General features: G+C 35.5%; 10 protein-coding genes across 10 annotated transcripts; 3 read left to right on the top strand and 7 right to left on the bottom strand. All coding sequences in view use genetic code 12, as the record gives it.

The window, feature by feature from the left end:
• Positions 1–56: 56 nt before the first annotated feature.
• CTRG_00402 (uncharacterized protein) lies at positions 57–1409 on the bottom strand (the record flags this gene model as incomplete). Its single annotated transcript, XM_002545575.1, has 1 exon — positions 57–1409. The coding sequence occupies one exon, from the start codon at positions 1407–1409 to the stop codon at positions 57–59; it is 1353 nt and encodes a 450-aa protein (XP_002545621.1).
• Positions 1410–1842: 433 nt separating this feature from the next.
• Positions 1843–2322, bottom strand: NHP2 (snoRNA-binding protein; the record flags this gene model as incomplete). Its single annotated transcript, XM_002545574.1, has 1 exon — positions 1843–2322. One exon carries the CDS (start codon positions 2320–2322, stop codon positions 1843–1845), a length of 480 nt encoding a protein of 159 aa, XP_002545620.1.
• Positions 2323–2386: 64 nt separating this feature from the next.
• On the top strand, positions 2387–3394 carry CTRG_00400 (uncharacterized protein; the record flags this gene model as incomplete). Its single annotated transcript, XM_002545573.1, has 1 exon — positions 2387–3394. One exon carries the CDS (start codon positions 2387–2389, stop codon positions 3392–3394), a length of 1008 nt encoding a protein of 335 aa, XP_002545619.1.
• Positions 3395–3489: 95 nt separating this feature from the next.
• Positions 3490–6354, bottom strand: SEC26 (coatomer subunit beta; the record flags this gene model as incomplete). The annotated part of the gene is made up of 1 exon (XM_002545572.1): positions 3490–6354. The coding sequence occupies one exon, from the start codon at positions 6352–6354 to the stop codon at positions 3490–3492; it is 2865 nt and encodes a 954-aa protein (XP_002545618.1).
• A 333-nt stretch (positions 6355–6687) lies between these two features.
• Positions 6688–8475, bottom strand: CTRG_00398 (uncharacterized protein; the record flags this gene model as incomplete). Its single annotated transcript, XM_002545571.1, has 1 exon — positions 6688–8475. The coding sequence occupies one exon, from the start codon at positions 8473–8475 to the stop codon at positions 6688–6690; it is 1788 nt and encodes a 595-aa protein (XP_002545617.1).
• Positions 8476–8956: 481 nt separating this feature from the next.
• On the top strand, positions 8957–9649 carry CTRG_00397 (uncharacterized protein; the record flags this gene model as incomplete). Its single annotated transcript, XM_002545570.1, has 1 exon — positions 8957–9649. The coding sequence occupies one exon, from the start codon at positions 8957–8959 to the stop codon at positions 9647–9649; it is 693 nt and encodes a 230-aa protein (XP_002545616.1).
• A 66-nt stretch (positions 9650–9715) lies between these two features.
• Positions 9716–11860, bottom strand: CTRG_00396 (tRNA (cytosine-5-)-methyltransferase; the record flags this gene model as incomplete). Its single annotated transcript, XM_002545569.1, has 1 exon — positions 9716–11860. One exon carries the CDS (start codon positions 11858–11860, stop codon positions 9716–9718), a length of 2145 nt encoding a protein of 714 aa, XP_002545615.1.
• A 225-nt stretch (positions 11861–12085) lies between these two features.
• On the bottom strand, positions 12086–13048 carry CTRG_00395 (uncharacterized protein; the record flags this gene model as incomplete). The annotated part of the gene is made up of 1 exon (XM_002545568.1): positions 12086–13048. One exon carries the CDS (start codon positions 13046–13048, stop codon positions 12086–12088), a length of 963 nt encoding a protein of 320 aa, XP_002545614.1.
• Positions 13049–13985: 937 nt separating this feature from the next.
• On the top strand, positions 13986–15518 carry LAP3 (bleomycin hydrolase; the record flags this gene model as incomplete). The annotated part of the gene is made up of 1 exon (XM_002545567.1): positions 13986–15518. The coding sequence occupies one exon, from the start codon at positions 13986–13988 to the stop codon at positions 15516–15518; it is 1533 nt and encodes a 510-aa protein (XP_002545613.1).
• A 91-nt stretch (positions 15519–15609) lies between these two features.
• Positions 15610–16320, bottom strand: HAP31 (Hap31p; the record flags this gene model as incomplete). The annotated part of the gene is made up of 1 exon (XM_002545566.1): positions 15610–16320. The coding sequence occupies one exon, from the start codon at positions 16318–16320 to the stop codon at positions 15610–15612; it is 711 nt and encodes a 236-aa protein (XP_002545612.1).
• Between the last annotated feature and the right edge of the window lie 278 nt (positions 16321–16598).

The following is a 16598-nucleotide window of genomic DNA, read 5'->3' as shown; positions in this document are numbered from 1 at the left end:
ATTAAATATTCTAAACTGCATGCGACTGCAAATAATACATATATATAGTAATACCGTTATCCTTGTTTCAGATCTTGGGTTTTATCATCGATGTGTCCAAAGAAATTTCTGACTTCATCTTCTGTAACTATCTTGCCTTGCTCAGCAAATGGCTTGAAAAACTCTCGTAATTTTGAACGTATTTTATCATATGCTTGTATACTCTCAATTGCTCTGTCTCGTGGTAAAGAATCTAATGCTTCAGCGGCACCCATATCTGAAGTAGACCAGTCATCTTCAGATTCATCTTCAGGGGGTTTAAATATAGGATCATCTTTAAAAAGATACGAATTGTTGGTTAAAAATTTGTACAATTTAGAATCTTTATCAAGACTTGGGTATTCATCGAGTAACTTGTAACGGAAATCATTTCCTAGGAATATAGAATATGTCTGCTCCGCTGCTAATGATGAACTTGAACCTTCTGTTTTTATTTTCTTTGCCTTTGGCTGTAACGACTCTTCTCTTTTGTTATACCAATCATCAACCGTCACTATATCATCATAACGTGGCAATTTAGTCATAATAACACCAGGAAACTTTTTATCTAGTTCTTCAAATATCTCCTTGAATTGGTCAACACATTTCCAACAGATAAACTCATCGAATTTTTCTAATTTGGGGAAGTATCGCAATTGTTCAAGCAGATCCTCTTCTTTTTCTTCCTTCGGTTGGATCTTTGCATCCACACCAGGAGAGATCCCCTTATCTAGCATGTTTTCACCTTCAATCTTCATTTTATCCTTACTTGCAACCAGTCCAAGTGATTTGACTCCCATGACACACCTATCATGGTACCAATCTTCACCACATGTAAATCCAAAATAACATTGGATCATATGCCCTGTTTCTTCCAATGGATTATACAATTGTTTGCAGCCACAAAATTTACCATGATAATTCTGATTATATCTATTCGACTCACTAGGAACATCTTCTGCAGGTAATTCCAAATAAGTACCACTACCAGATGAAGTTGAAACATTAGATAATTTTCTTTCTTTTTGTCCTGGTTTTCCCTTTCTTCTTAACTTACAAGCACCATCGGGTGTATTTTTCATTCTTGTTGTTCCACAATCACACACAAAAGAACGTTTCGTAAAAAGCTCCACAAGTTCATGTTGCAGATGACATTGAATAGAACATGAATAACAAACACCTATAGGTTGGTTATCATTCTGTGAGGAGCATGTGAGACATGCAAATAATGGTTGTCGTAATTCTCCTTGCTCATAAGTACATTCATTAGGATCGTAAGGCATTAGTTCTCGTGCTTCTTTTTCCAATTCTTTTTGGGATTCAATATAATCTACCGCTGTCAAAACACCCTCATCCTTCTCATTGGTAGAAATTGTTTCTGATTCATTCATGATTTTCGTTTCGATAAAGTTGTGTTTGATTGTTAGTTGTAACTCGTATTTTTCCCCCCTGGCTTCAAGTTTGTTTTGGTTTATAAATGTTGAATTTCCTCATGATTTCTTTTTTTTTTCTTTTGTTTACATTTTGTCGCAAATGTCGTGTCCAAGTATCTCAACATAAAAGTAGCACCCCGAGTGGATATAATGTTCGTTATTTAAAAAGAGATCATTCTTTTACGTGGATATCTTTTACTACTTGTTGTTAAGCGGTATTAAATCCTTGCGTTTCTGGTTTGTTTGGGGGGAGAGGTGTTTTGCCATGCTAGAGAACAATGGTCGCTAATACTCTATTCTACACTATTTCGGAAAAAGCTAATGAATAGCATTTTATATATTTACTTCATGAATTAAAACAACCACACTCTTGTCTGACACCTTAACCTATCTATTCAGATGCTTTAATTTCCTTGACAATTTCGTCGTATCCTTCTCTGTATTCCTCTGTCTTGTCAGCATTCTTCTTTGATTTACCACCACCTGGAACAATCATTACACAGGAAGTTGGTCTTTTAGTAGCACCAGCTGAACCCAAATCTTCTTTTGAAGGAATGAAAATGTATGAAACTGCATTATCTTCACATAAAACTGGAATGTGTGAGATAACATCTGGTGGAGAGATATCACCAGCAATTATAACTAAACCTTTTTCACCTTTTCTTAAAGATTTAACAACTTCTTTAACCCCACGTTTAACATGTTTGGCTTTAGATGCTTTTTTAACGGTTTTCAAAATTTTCTTATTGACTTTCTTAGATGCTAATGGTTTGGCAAATGGTAAGACAGCAGACATTCTTTTTTCATAGTTGTCTTCAGTAGAAACTTCTTCTGTACTGGATTTGCTCTTGCTTTCTTTTTTACTACCCATTGTTATTATATTTGTATGATCGGAGTGGTTACTGATTAGTTGGACTTTTATTCAAAGGAAAATTATGGAAAAGAAAAAAATTGCAAAAGCGATGGGCAATGACATTAGATTGAAAAAAAAAAATGGAAGAAAAAAAAAAGTAGTTTTGGTCCAGAATACACGCACTGGCTCGGTTCACACTATGATTGAAATAAAAAAAATAGTTTCCCATCAATTGCAATACAACAATCTCAAGTATAAAGGTCAATTTCTACAATCACTAATGGTTCCACCTCCACATATATCACATTCTAGTAGAACAAACATTAGAAAAAGAAAAAAGCCTTATAACAATGATCTGAGCTTTAAATCTCATTCTCCTCAACCAGTTTTGCAGCTTCAATTGACAAATGAAGAACTTAAACAACCATCACAACAACCACAACTGATTGAAGATGACAAATTGATAAACTATCTCAACAAACTAACTCCAAGAATTAACCTATCACAGTCGGGAAATACTTCAACATATATAACCATACTATTAACACTATCGGAACCAGAACATATTCTACAACAAAAGCAGAAATTAATAGACAACTTTGGTATTAAAGACATATCAGTAAGTGCTCCAACATCAGGTTCAATAGATCAGTATCTAACGATATATGGAGATTCACTGGTGAAAGTTGCAAGATGTCTTCTTTATATTGTTTATTTTTTGAATGTCAAATTATATATCAACTATGATTTATTCACATTCAAAACAGCGAACTACAAATCCACTATACTATTGAATAATGGTGGACCAATTCTACCAAACACATTGAAATACATGGATATTGCTTATTATAATAACAACATATTTACATGTTTCATTCAAGGAGATTTGGCATCTATATTTAATTTCACTTTGCAGATTATTGAAGAAGGAAGAAATGTGGAAAATAGCAAGATTCAAAATAATCCTGTATTTGGTTTGCACATCGATCCTGTGTTACGTTCTTCGGAACATCCACAACCTAGTAGTCAATCCAGAAAGAAATTGATTGACTATTTGTATTCATCTACAGGTAAATTAACAGATAAGTAGGTGTTTAAAGTTGGTCTCTTTTAATTCCAAAAAATATATTAAACTTTTTCCTTTAATTTTATATATATAACATACATTTAATCGAAATACCAAATCTACACACGAGTGATGGCAGCCTTCTTACCCTTTCTAGAAATAGAAGCAACTCTGTCACCCAAGGATAATGCCAACCCTTGACCCTTTGATCTTATTCTAACATGACCAATAATAGGTCCATCGGATTGTTTTTCTATACATAAGTTAGCCAAAGCATCTTCACCGAAACTGGATCTTGAATACAAATTGGCTGACAAAAATTGACATTCTTCACCAATGACGGCACCAGGAGTCAAACATTGCATATTTGTACCTTTCATCAATTCATCCAAATATTCCTTCAAACTTTCAATTGGAGACTTGATAGTAATCTTGTTTTCCCATTCAAATTCGTTCCACATCTTACGGAATTGACTTTCGGAACAAGTGGCAGGCTTGATGTAATCCATAATGTCCACATGAACATCGTTCAAAATAACTATACGTGATTCATCTGAGTGTTGACCATCATAAACAATGTTACCAAAAATAACCCCTGTATCAGCGGAAGTCACCTTGATGGTGGTTTGGACCTTGTAGAATCCGTGTGGTCCAATATTAGCAGTAGTTGGCTTATCGACAACCTTCAAGTCACCTAATGTGGCAAACTCAACAGACAAGTTTCTTAAAGTGGTTGTAGTTTGGTTGACTAATAAAACATCTAAAACAACATCGTATTGATGTACCTTGACGAAAGCTTCGGCGTAAATAGGATCTGAAAAACCAGTCAATTGCAATATCTTGTTTAATCTTGATGACAAATCTTCTTTCTTTAATTCGTTACTTCCAGAAGCAACAGCCACGTCATCAACAGTTGCTTTACTTGCCTTGTTATCCTTGTCCAATTGTCTAAAAACGATAGCATCATCGATTTGTTCAGCATTTTCATGCAAGTCTTTAGCCAATGCATCAGCTTTCTTCAATTCAGCATTAGCAATTTGCGCTTTGAATGCATCCTTGGTATCTTCAAGGAAACTGGATTTGATTTCTTTGATATCTTCTTCGTCATTCAAAATTTTGACATAAGATAATATTCTGTCAGCAGAATCTTCATCAATCTTCTTGGCAACCAAACTCGATTCACCAACTCTCAAAATAGAAACCATAATTAACAAAGCCTCTGCTTTCAACCCATTCAAGATCTTTTCTGGAGTCAGTTGCAAACTTTGTAAACGAAGAATCAATTTAACTAACGTAGAAGATAAAACAGCACCCAAATAAAAATCACCACCAAGAATTTGCTTTCTAATAGGAGTCTTGCTTTCACTTTCAGAACCATCTGTGGTCTCACTGGTCAAAGCTGTTTCTGTAGCATAAGTACCATCAGGTAAAACTACTGGACCCTTTCTACGTGGTTTACCGTCTTCTTCCTCTTGATCACCCTCAATTTGTTGACCATCTTCTGTAGTGCGTTTCTTTTGCTTTAATTCACTGGTAAGGATTGGGACTTCCCCAATACTGCCTCTGATATATTTCCATGAATCTTGTATTAAGGATTCTTCTAATGCATATTCACCAATGACCCACAATGCACCACGGAAAACTTTCCCACTTTTAACATGAGGCAAAGCCAAAATCAATCTCTTCAAAATGGTTTCACGCAAGTCTGGGAATTTTTCAACAACTTCTTTAACAAAAGTAATCACTTCGTAAGCAGCAGTGCTGTTTAAGTCGGCAATTGAGTCCAACAACAAGTCAATAACATTTGCAGCAACTTCAACAAATTTAATAGCTAATTGATGGATAGCATTTATCAATAATTGTCTGTAGTCCGAATTCTTCTCGTCGTTAGACATAGCAGTAGTTTGCAATTCCTTCTTCAATAATTTGACAACATCTTCAACATTTCTAGTGGAGATAAATTGTAAAGTGACATCAAGAGCCTTCTTTTTGACGTCCAAATCTTGGGAAGACAATACTCTCAAGATCTCCAATGACAAGTCTTGTAAAACACCAGGATGTTGTTTGTGTAATTGGTTAATTCTTTCCAAGGTGATGATTTTGACGTTATTATCAGCTTCTCTAGTGGCCAATTCAACAAACTTATTACCAGCCAATAAAATAGATTGAGGGTTGGATGTCAAAACAGTTAAAGTATTGGCAGCCTCGTACATGACAACATTGGAAGAACTTTCAAGAATTTCAGTCATCAATTGGGCATATTGTTGTTTCAAGGCTGGATTTTGAATGGAATCCTTCTTGATAAATTCAATAAAAGCCAATTGTAATAATGGGTCTAAAGTTTCAATGACGGAAATATTATCTTGAATATATTGTAAAGCAGCTTGTCTGTTCAAGTCACCAAGACAGACAAAAGCGTTTCTTTTACAAACGGAGTCATTTTCATCGTACAAGAAACGGTAGATCAATTCATCTGCATCAGGGGCCAAATGATCACTGACTTTATGAATGGACCACAAGGCAAAGACAGCATTTTTTCTAACATATGCATGACGGTGTTCCAAACATTGACGGACATTTGGAACTAAAGTTTCCAATAATTCAGGTTCCTTCAATTTATTCAAGTATCTTAAAGTGTTACCTCTGATGTATTCATTTGGATGTTGTAAATCACGTTGGATGGCATTACAGACAAGAATCATTTCATGTCTCATTTTTCCAGATTCATCCAATTTTGGACAAACTTCCCAGTAATGGTATAACAACTTTTTTAATTCTTTATTCTTAGAAGGCATGACAAATCTAATAATGTGCATCAACAAATCTGGTAATGGATCTCCATTCAAAATAGTGATTAAGATTTTCTTCATAGTATCTACTTTGACTTCATCTTTACCCTTTTCTAATAAATTCTTGAATTCGTTGACTGAAATCTTACTTGCCGTATTAGGCTCGTAAATTAATGTATATCCACTATCACTCATGATGAACAATTCTAATTCAATTGACAAAGAGAGTGCTGTAAATAAGTACTAAACTGATTCTGAAAAATTCGAACTTAGTGGTCTGGTTCAACAAGGAAAAAAAAATTTTGATTTGTTGTTAAGTTTCTCATTCTTTGAGATACACACACTTACTACAGTGGACAATTTTTTTTTTCGCCAAAGTTTCAGGTCGTGCAGAGTGGTCATATATTGGTACACGTTATTTTTAGACGTATACAAGAAAAATTCCCTTTGATTTCAACTTATGTAATCAGGTGTATCATGAAAAGAAAAATTGGTAAATAAACAAAATAGATATTCAATTATATATTATTAATCACTGTCATCAGTGTCTGGATTAGCTAATACTAATCTAGGTCTTTCTTCCTCTTGTCCTATACTGTTTATATCCAGGAACACGCTACCGTTAACGTGTCCATTTTCGTCCTCTGTTTCATCATCACCATCGTCTCCAATGTTATCATCAACATCCCCATCATCTTCATCGTCATCACCTCTGTATCCTCTATGTTGGTAATAACCCAAGTTAGTGAAGTTTTTATCAGATAAACTGCCAGAAGAGCTGCTTGACGTAATTGATACATTTCTTTTAATACTACCACTGCCACTTCCACTACCACTTCCATACTTGGTGCTTGTTGTAACAATACTTTGTACCTCTGTCGATGTAGCTGCTGTCACCGTTGTGTTTGATGTGGCTGTTTTGGTTAACCCAATAGATGTAGATTCATCCCCTTCGTCAATTTCTGCAGCTAATAAACGAGGTTTCAAATGTCCATGTTTCAACTCGACACCACTTGTCTTCTTTCTGGAAGTATTTAGCAATCCTGCTCTCATATTTCTCGTCTTATCTTCTGGCTGAATACCAACAGGAAGTTTCCATTTGGTTGGTTTCAGTTCATTGTAAGCTGTACCTGCAGATCTTCGAATGGTATGAACATAAGTATTGGCGAGATTTATTGATCCCACAGAACTGGAAATACGTCGAATGCTGCTTCCTTGTGTTCTCTGAGTTACTGTACGTCCTAAAAAGCTTTGCAGACGTTGGGTGGAGGCCAGTCGTACCGACTGCAATCGCGACGGTGTTTGTGTTGTTGTGGTCCTTCGAGAAACATTAACAGAATTGGGAGCTATCGGAGAATAATTATCCCTGGTGGAAATTGTTGATGACGAAGATATGACATTTCTCGGACTCGTTTCATTGTTTAGTGGTTTTAAATCATCACTATCATTACTGGTGATTGGCATGAATTCATTCTGGATTATTTGTGGTGAATCCACTGGTGAATCGAATGGTGTTGAAAGCGGGAAATCCAACGGATAAGGCACGGTATGGTTTACAACTTTGCCCTCCTGTTGGTTTAAAATATCAGACAACCCAACTATTGGTGTCGACCTGTTTATTTCATGATTGCTACTCCTTTCACTATCAGCGTTACTTGAGCTGCTAGGAAACTGGAATGAATGATTGCTTGATCTTGGTTCGGTTGACAAGGCATTTTCAGACTCGGTCCCATCTCTTAAAAAGTTATCAATTTCATTTTCCAAATCAGCTAGAATATCATTAGTTATCCCAGTTCCGGATTTAGGGGAATTTGAGGTACCAAAATCAAAAGAATCTAAATCAGATGTACTGGGTGGTTTACGTCTTAAATTACTAACTGATGGATTTGGACTCTTTTGTATTTGGCTGGTTTCAGAAGTATCAGGTGAACCACCAATTCGGCTTAAATATTGAGGAGATTGTTGATTAAATGACTCTGATGTGACAATTGTTCTTGAAGGAGACTTCAATGTATCATTAGTTTGAGCTGATACATTTGAGTATGGTCTACTCAATGGAACGACTTTGCTTGGAGACGGTTGTGTTGTTGAATTTGAACCATTTGTTTGGGGATATCCTGATGAAGGTGGTCCTTGTGCTTTTGTTGTTCTTCCTGTTGATATTGATGCTGATGTTGATGTTGATGTTGACGCTGGTGCAGCAGCAGGCTTTTGTGGACCTTGTTTTGGTGGATTCTGTTTTGGAGCTTGTGGTTGAGACGAGTGATTGAATATAGATGAAATTCTTGAGCCAAACCTTTTCTTCTCAGACATCATTATTGTTATTCTGTATTCTTGCTGACCCGTGGTAATAACAACAATTCGTAAGTTTGATTTTGTTCTTTTTTTCTTATTTTTTTTTCCACTGTTCTTCTGTTTTGTTATTTAGTCCCTCTCAGAAAGAAAAAAAACTTCCACCCATTTCGTCTAATTTCTCGTGGGAGAATTGTAACCATGGTCGCAGACATAAAGGTGACAATTCTCATTCTCGCTGTCCTCCTCCCCCCCCCCAAAGAAACTGTCCATGTTTAGTACTCTGTCCTTTTAAGTTTTGAAAACCCTGCATATCTAGAACTTAATGCATTTTCAAGCATCGGATACTCCCTCAAAACCTAATTGAGTAGTAGGTGACAACTACAAGGGTTGATTATATGTGACTGTCGGTTTGTTAGGTGTTTGATGTCTCAATGATAAAAAAAATGTCTGTTCACGTGATACATTTTGAAACTCGCCTCATCTATCTTTGTTCTGACAAAACATGGAAAAAAACAAAAAGAATCTATTAGAGGAAGAACAATCAGGCATTATTGCAGAAACACTGATGAATATTTCTGAAAAGGGAGAGAAACTAATCCACAGTACAAATGTGTATAATTCATGCAATGGAGATTATCGTCGAGGTCAAAGAATAAATCGAGAGTATATCGCAGCGTCCAAAGATCATGAGCTAATAAAAACAAAAAGAGGTGTGAAAGTTGTAATTGATAAAAATGCTAATGATTTGGACCAAGTATTTATAAGTGAAGGTAGAGTAATACCACCTGATGAGATATTGGATTCAATGAAACCTGATAGTTTGAAAATTCCCATGAAATTAAGAGGAGATTTTAAAGGAGATTCTTCAATGTTGCCAGATTCTGATTTGCTTAAAGCCATCCATTACTTTGTAAGTAAGAAATATGATAAAGTTTTAGACAGGAAAGGACAAAGACGAATGATCCAGTCTTTGGATGAAACGGCATTGATGGCAATGGGATTACTACTTGAATCATGGTGTGATGAGATGATCACTGATGAAGTAGCGAAAATGTTCACCAAAAAGTACCCAAAAGAGGATCCACCATTAATTCAATTCGATGATGATCTAGTTGAAGAGGAGATAGTAGGCGAGGAAGAGATAGTGGTTTCTAACGGTGATGACAGCGAAAATAATGATGACAACGACGAGTAATTTATGTATTATTATTATTATTATTATTATTAATGACACGACATAATTCTACAAAACAGGTTTAACTTATTCTTGTTTCTCTTCATTTTCTGGTTTTGGGGTTTCTTGCTCTGGTGTAACTTGTTCTGGTGTTTCAGAAACTGAAGGAGCATCGGAAGGGGCTTCTGAGGCTTCTCTTTGTGCTTTCTTTTGAGCTTCAACCTTCTTTTGGTGGATCAGTTCTTTACCAGCATCTGTAGCTTTTGTTTGGATATCAAAAACACGGTACAACAATTCATGGTTGTCCTTTTTATTCACCATCAAGTTAACATTGGTTTTACCTCTCCATAATGGTAACGACAAGTTTTCCAATCCATCACCTCTTTCAACAGTCAAAAACAAACACCCTTCATCGACATTGTCAATTTTTTCAGAGAATTGAGGGTCAATACCAGAATTCTTGATGTCCTCGATCTTTGGGTATCCTTCCTTCATCAAATGTTCTAACAATTGCAAGTTACATTTGACATGTCTTTTGTCGCTAACAAAGTGTTCTATGGTATGCAATGATTCGGTTTGAATTCTCCATCCACATGTTCCGATATCATTTCTTTGAGCAACAAACAATTTAATACCACCATGGACCAATTTCAACTTTTGTTTTTCGATGGTCAATATTTCTTTGATGATAGGAGCTGTGTAATATATTGTTCTCAATGGTTCACCAGTGGCATTTCTAACCAAAGCACAATCTTTTGGAAATTTATCGTTGAATCCATAGAATGGGTAACATTTTTGTAATTCTGAGTTTTGTGGGTCCAAAAAGATAAATGGTTCTTCATTGGCATCTCTTGGTAATCTTCCCTTTTTAGCAGCACTAGAATCTTCAGCTTGCCCTTCATTCTTTGGTTTCTTGATTTCGGCATCTTCGCTATCGCTTTCTTCTGCTTTTCTCTTTGATTCAGTACCAGCTTGTGGATCAATCTTTTCAAAAACAGTAATAAAGAAACCACCAGTGTTTTGTAAATGTGGGTATACTCTAACACAATTTTCCAAATGGAATTTTTCAACTTCTTCTTTAGTAGGTGGGAATGCAGTAGCAGGAACATCTTCAGCACCTGGTTCTCTTAATTCCATATCTTTACCATAAACTTTCCAGTCAGTAACACCTTGACGTCTTTTCAATCCTGGTAATTCATTGTCAACATTAACTAATCTGATTTGGTCTCCCCATTTTCTCAAGGCAGATGCAACAATGGCTTCATTTTCAATTGGAGATAAGGAACAAGTTGAGTAAACTAATCTACCACCTTTCTTCAACAATTGCAACCCACGGTTTAAAATCAATTCTTGGACAGAATGTAAACCTAGAGCATTGCCAACTCTGAAATCTTTCCACACATTCAAGTTCTTTCTCATGGTACCATCACCGGAACATGGAACATCACATAAAATACGGTCAAACTTCAAGTCTTGTTGTGTATTATTTAATCTGATTCTAGGGAACAAAGTTGCATCGTGATTAACAACCAAGAAATTTGGAGAGTTCAATCTCTTAACTTGATGTACCAACATATGGGAACGTTTATAATCAGAATCATTAGCCAAAACAAAACCAGTAGGTAATTTTTTTTCATCATCAGCATGTAAGGCTTCGATTAATTGTGCAGTCTTTGAACCTGGGGCGGCACACATATCCAAAACGTAATGGTGTGGTTTAACATCCAATAACAAAGGTGGAATCATACTCACGGCTTCTTGACGGGAAATATTACCTACTTCTGTTTCAACAACTAAAAATCTTTGAGTTTTAGCATATTCTTTTTCCTTCTTAATGACATTCTTGGAAACATCTATTTGCCAACCTAATTGATCTGGATAGAATTCGATATTCTTTGGAGTAATATCAACACCTTCAAATGTCTTACCCTTTAAATGGCTCACATGACGATCAAGGAAAATGTTTCTGATTTCTTCGGCATGTTTTCTAGAACCAGTAATTCTAAAAGTCATTGGCAAATTGGTTTGACATGCAGTTTTAAAAGCATCCCATTCTGATTCTGGAATTAAGTTTAATGACTTGTAGTAATTTTCCCAAGTGGAGTTTTCTCTAACAACTTCACTCCATCTTTCGTCTCTTTCTGGTCTTTTACCAAAACCTTTGGAATTACCTTTATTGTTTCTCTTCTTGAAGTTTTTCTTAGCCATTATGGAAATATTCCTTGTTATCATACACTAAGAGTAGAGTGATAAAGTGAAAAAAAAAAAATAAAGAGAAGAAAATTTTTCTTTTGCTTCTCATTCTCTCTCTCTCTCTCTCGCTCTTCTCCATCTCAATTTTCTGTTCTGTGTTTTTTCTGCGACATCAGCCGCCATGCGTATGGGTTAGTGACAGACACGAACAGTAAGTAGCGCGTTAGACGTTATTATTAGGTTGATTTTTATACTAAGTTCTAGCTATACTAATCTAGTACCAAAATATTTACCAGCAATATCACGGATGAAGTCTTCATCAATTTGCATGTGTTCAGCTTCGATGTTTAAGAAATCTATAGCTCCTTTTTCATGAAGTGTTTTCAAGCCAATGTAATCATTTTTATAAAGATCAGTTTGATCAAAAGGAATGCTGATTTTTGCAATAGGATCAAAATCAAAAAACTTGGAACTTTCTTTAGGTACAACTGTGGTATCCTCTGTGAAACTCACTAAGACCAAATTATTGAGACTTGCAAAATTTTCCTTATAAGTGCTATTCTTCTCGTCTCTTTCATTATTGATGTCTGCAAGGTAATTTGAATACTTCAAGTAGTTATCTAGAGCCAGTGGATCCCTAAAATATTGTGCTGGAATAACCCGTCTTTGAACTACATCATACCATACTTGCTTCTTTAGAAGAGCGTTTCGTCGCTTACAGAGCCAGTCTTTTGGATCCTTGCATAGTGGTAATTCCAGAACTCCGAAATGAGGAGAACCAAATGTAATGAGATTATCAACTTTGACAGAACATCTTTCAATCAAACCTCTAAAAAACACTCCACCTTGTGAAAAACCAATTGCATCAAACCCGTGTTGTAATTCTGTGATATTATGCAACGCTTCGCAAACTTGATCAACCTGATCATTGGCATCACCAAAAAACGATTTTTGTTGATCAGATGACGGATCATCAGCCAAACGTATTGAGTATAAATATATCCCTGGGTATAGACTATCCAAAATGCTGTGCAAATTATGTATTCCTGATGAATTGTAATCGTCTCCTAAACCATGCCAAACAACCACAGGTCTGAAAGGGTTTGGAATTGGTGGCGAATCTGGTTGATCATAAGAATAGATAGAATCAGATTGTAAATCCAATCGATTATGGGAAATCAAATTAATTACAACTTGTTGTAGACCTGCTATTGATGATAAAAGCATAACTGCTGGCTGTTTGTTAATGGCTAAACCAAACGCTGGTTATGATTAAGTTTTCTTATTGTTGGTACAATTTTTCTTTTTTTTTTTTTTTAAGAAACATTTTTTTGGTGCTTATTTGATATGTTCTTACTGTGGAGCTGCGAAAAAGCGGAGAATTCAGGTTGTAGCACATGAGTATCTATTAAGACAGTTAAAACTTCGTCATGAAGGGGTTGAACATCTTCGATAATTCTAATGGTAAGTTGATTTATCAAAGAGGGCTGTTTTTTGATCATGATATTTCATGCAGGTGAGTTAACAGCAAGATCAAAGTTTAAAATTAGATGTAACGTAAACTAATACAGTTGAAGCTGTAGTCAAAGTATGTAAACATCCGTGTTGTAAACTCGGCCACACATATTGTAGAATACGCTGAATTGTGGTTCTTATCTTATCATACCATACATCTCTACCAAAAGAATAGGTCCAACACCTTGGTGGTTGCAAACTCTCATGAGTGAGAACCATATCAATGACAACTTATGATGAAATAACCATTGTCAATGAACGATTTACCAAAAGCAAAAAATGGTTCCTCTAAGCACATGGCAACGAAGATGAACATCCGTCCATACGGCACCAATGCGGTGATAATTGAAATTCCGCAATTGTGGATTACATAAAATTCATTCCCGTTATCGCTCACTGCCCGCAGTACTTATTTTTTATTTTTTCTCCCCCCTAAAAATCCATCCTTATCAAGATATGTATATAAGTTCCAACTCTGGTGCCACTTTATTCTCTTCCAACCAATTATTTTATTATCACCCTTTTGTTGGTTAATTTTAATTATAAAAATAAAATAAAATAAAAAAGAAACACACCGCAAAAGAATTGACTGCCTCCTATTTAAATTGTTATTATTATTATTATTACTATTATTATTAGATAGAAAGCAATGGGTTCATCTACCTCTAAATCAACAGTTGGTCCAAACAAAGATACCATGATTGAAGACGATCCAGAAATCATCCACGAAAAGACTCCTTATTCTGCTACTCCCAACGATTTTCAAGAACATTTTAAAGACCTTGATATCTCTGATAATAACAGAACTCAGCTGGATATTAACCCTCTTTCAGAATCAACATTGGCCAAATGGGAAGATGATTTCAAAGCACAAACCAAGAATATATTGACTCAGAATGCATTTGCAAAGAATGCTATTACCAATATTATTGCCAAGAGCAATGTCAATGAACAATCTTTGAAGGATAGATACTTGTTCAATATCACAGTTGATACTATTGGTTCTCCTTCTCACCTCAATAACCAAATGCTGTCGGGCAGATGCTGGATTTTTGCTTCTTCAAACGTTTTTAGAACCCATGTGATTAAGAATTACAACTTAAGAGATGATGAGTTTCAAGTTTCTCAAACTTACTTGTATTTTTATGATAAATTGGAAAAGGCTAATTTCTTTTTGGACAATATTGAAGACACCGTTGACGAAGATTTGGATTCAAGATTGATTAATTACTTGTTTAGTGCTCCTGTCAATGATGGTGGTCAATGGGATATGATTGTCAACTTAGTCACCAAGTATGGTTTGGTTCCAAATGAAGTTTTCCCAGATAATGCTCAGTCTACGAGTTCTTCTAAATTAAACTACATTGTTACTGAGAAATTGAGAGAATATGGTCTTAAGCTCAGAGACTTGATCAAGAAAGACGCACCAAAGGATGTTGTTTCGTCATTCAAGGCGAGTGCCTTGAAGTCCATTTACAAGACCATTGCATTGGCATTAGGTACTCCACCAAAACCAACCGATGAATTTGTATGGGAATTCATTGACAAGGATGGAAAGTATAAACATTTTAAGACCACTCCATTAGATTTCTACAAAACTCATGTTAAATATGATGCTGCTGCACACTTTTCGTTAATCCATGATCCAAGAAATGCCTATGATAAGTTGTACACTGTTGATAGATTAAACAACATTTCAGGCGGTAAGCCAATTGAATATGTGAACCTTGAAATCGACCAAATCAAAGATGTTGCAATTAAGATGTTGAAGGACAATGAACCTATTTTCTTTGGTTCTGATGTTGGTAAATTTTCTGATTCAACAACAGGTATTTTAGACACCACCGCTTATGACTATTCTACGGCATTCGACTTTGATTTGAACATCAATAAGCTGGATAGATTGAAAGTGGGATCTTCAATGATGACTCATGCTATGGTCATCACTGGTGTGCATGTTGACCCTGAAACTAATAAACCTGTAAGATGGAAGATTGAAAACTCTTGGGGTGAAAAGCTGGGTGAAAAGGGTTGGTTTTTGATGACAGATGAATGGTTCAATGAATACGTTTTCCAAATTGTTACAAACAAAAAGTATGTATCAAAGAAGGCTTATGATATTTGGAAGGGCAAGGAATTCAACGTCTTGCCTTATTACGATCCAATGGGTGCATTAGCTTAAATTATGTCCGCGTTCTAGTTTGTTTTTTATGAGTTAGATAAGTTACAGTCATGAGTCTGTGCTTTAGAATATAAATCGTTTCAAATTGAAACTATATATCTATGTACTCGTTGTTTTCAATTTGTGTTGCTACGTCAACAAGGTTTGTCTCATCATTTTCTACTGTTGGGGTAGCAGAAACAGATTCCGATACCTGTATTACTGCTTCCTCGTTTAGTTCAACGTCACCTACTTCTTGTACATCCTCTTGGCCTTGTCCTTGACCTTCTTCACTCACTAGTTCATCTGATTGTTGTTGTTGTTGTTCTTGAACTTGTTCATTCGGTCCTCCTTGTAGTTGTTGGCCATCTTGTTGTGGTCCTTCTTCTTCTTCTTCTACTACTACTCCTTCTTCATTTGTTTTGGCGGCGGCAGCTGCTGCAGCTGCGGCTGCCATTAGTTTGGCTTGTTTCTTGGAAATTCTAGTTTCACCACGTTCTTGTCTTAAAGCCTGTTGTTCACGATATTTAGCAAGATAAATCTTTAATACTTCTGCATAGTTTTCAAATCCCAAGTCATACATTGAATATAATATATCTTCTCCATTGATAGTTTTTCTTTTCTCTTTAAGACACTTGTCGCTGGCTTCACTTGTGATGAATGATATGAATTCAGATACACATTCTTGCATACATTCTTTAGCATCTTTAGAAACCTTTGCTGTTGGTGGTAATGTTGTTTTCATTATACGGGACACATTTGCTATTGGTAGCCAACGATCTTGTTCTCTTAACTCTATATCTCTAACATTTTGTTGATTCATTGTAAACTCAAAATTAATACACAGTATGGAATAGTTTGTGTTGATGCCTGATAAATATTACAGGAAGACTTGATAACGTGTAGGGTATGAAAATAAAGGGGGGAAAAAAAGTTAATTAAATAGCTGCAATTCTATAATTCTCGAAAACGAACGAAAGAAAGAAATTGTAGGTAAAAAAAATAGAATACAATATAAAAAGTAGGGCAATCTAGGACAGTCTGATAATGTAGCCAATCGGGAGTTGGTGGAATATAAGAAAAACTTTGTTCGCTACTTGA

The sequence above is a fragment of the Candida tropicalis genome (assembly GCF_000006335.3).
Source record: "Candida tropicalis MYA-3404 genomic scaffold supercont3.1, whole genome shotgun sequence".
Taxonomy (NCBI): domain Eukaryota; kingdom Fungi; phylum Ascomycota; class Pichiomycetes; order Serinales; family Debaryomycetaceae; genus Candida; species Candida tropicalis.
Note: the sequence above shows the minus strand (reverse complement) of the source record. Positions and strands in the feature narration are given on the sequence as shown.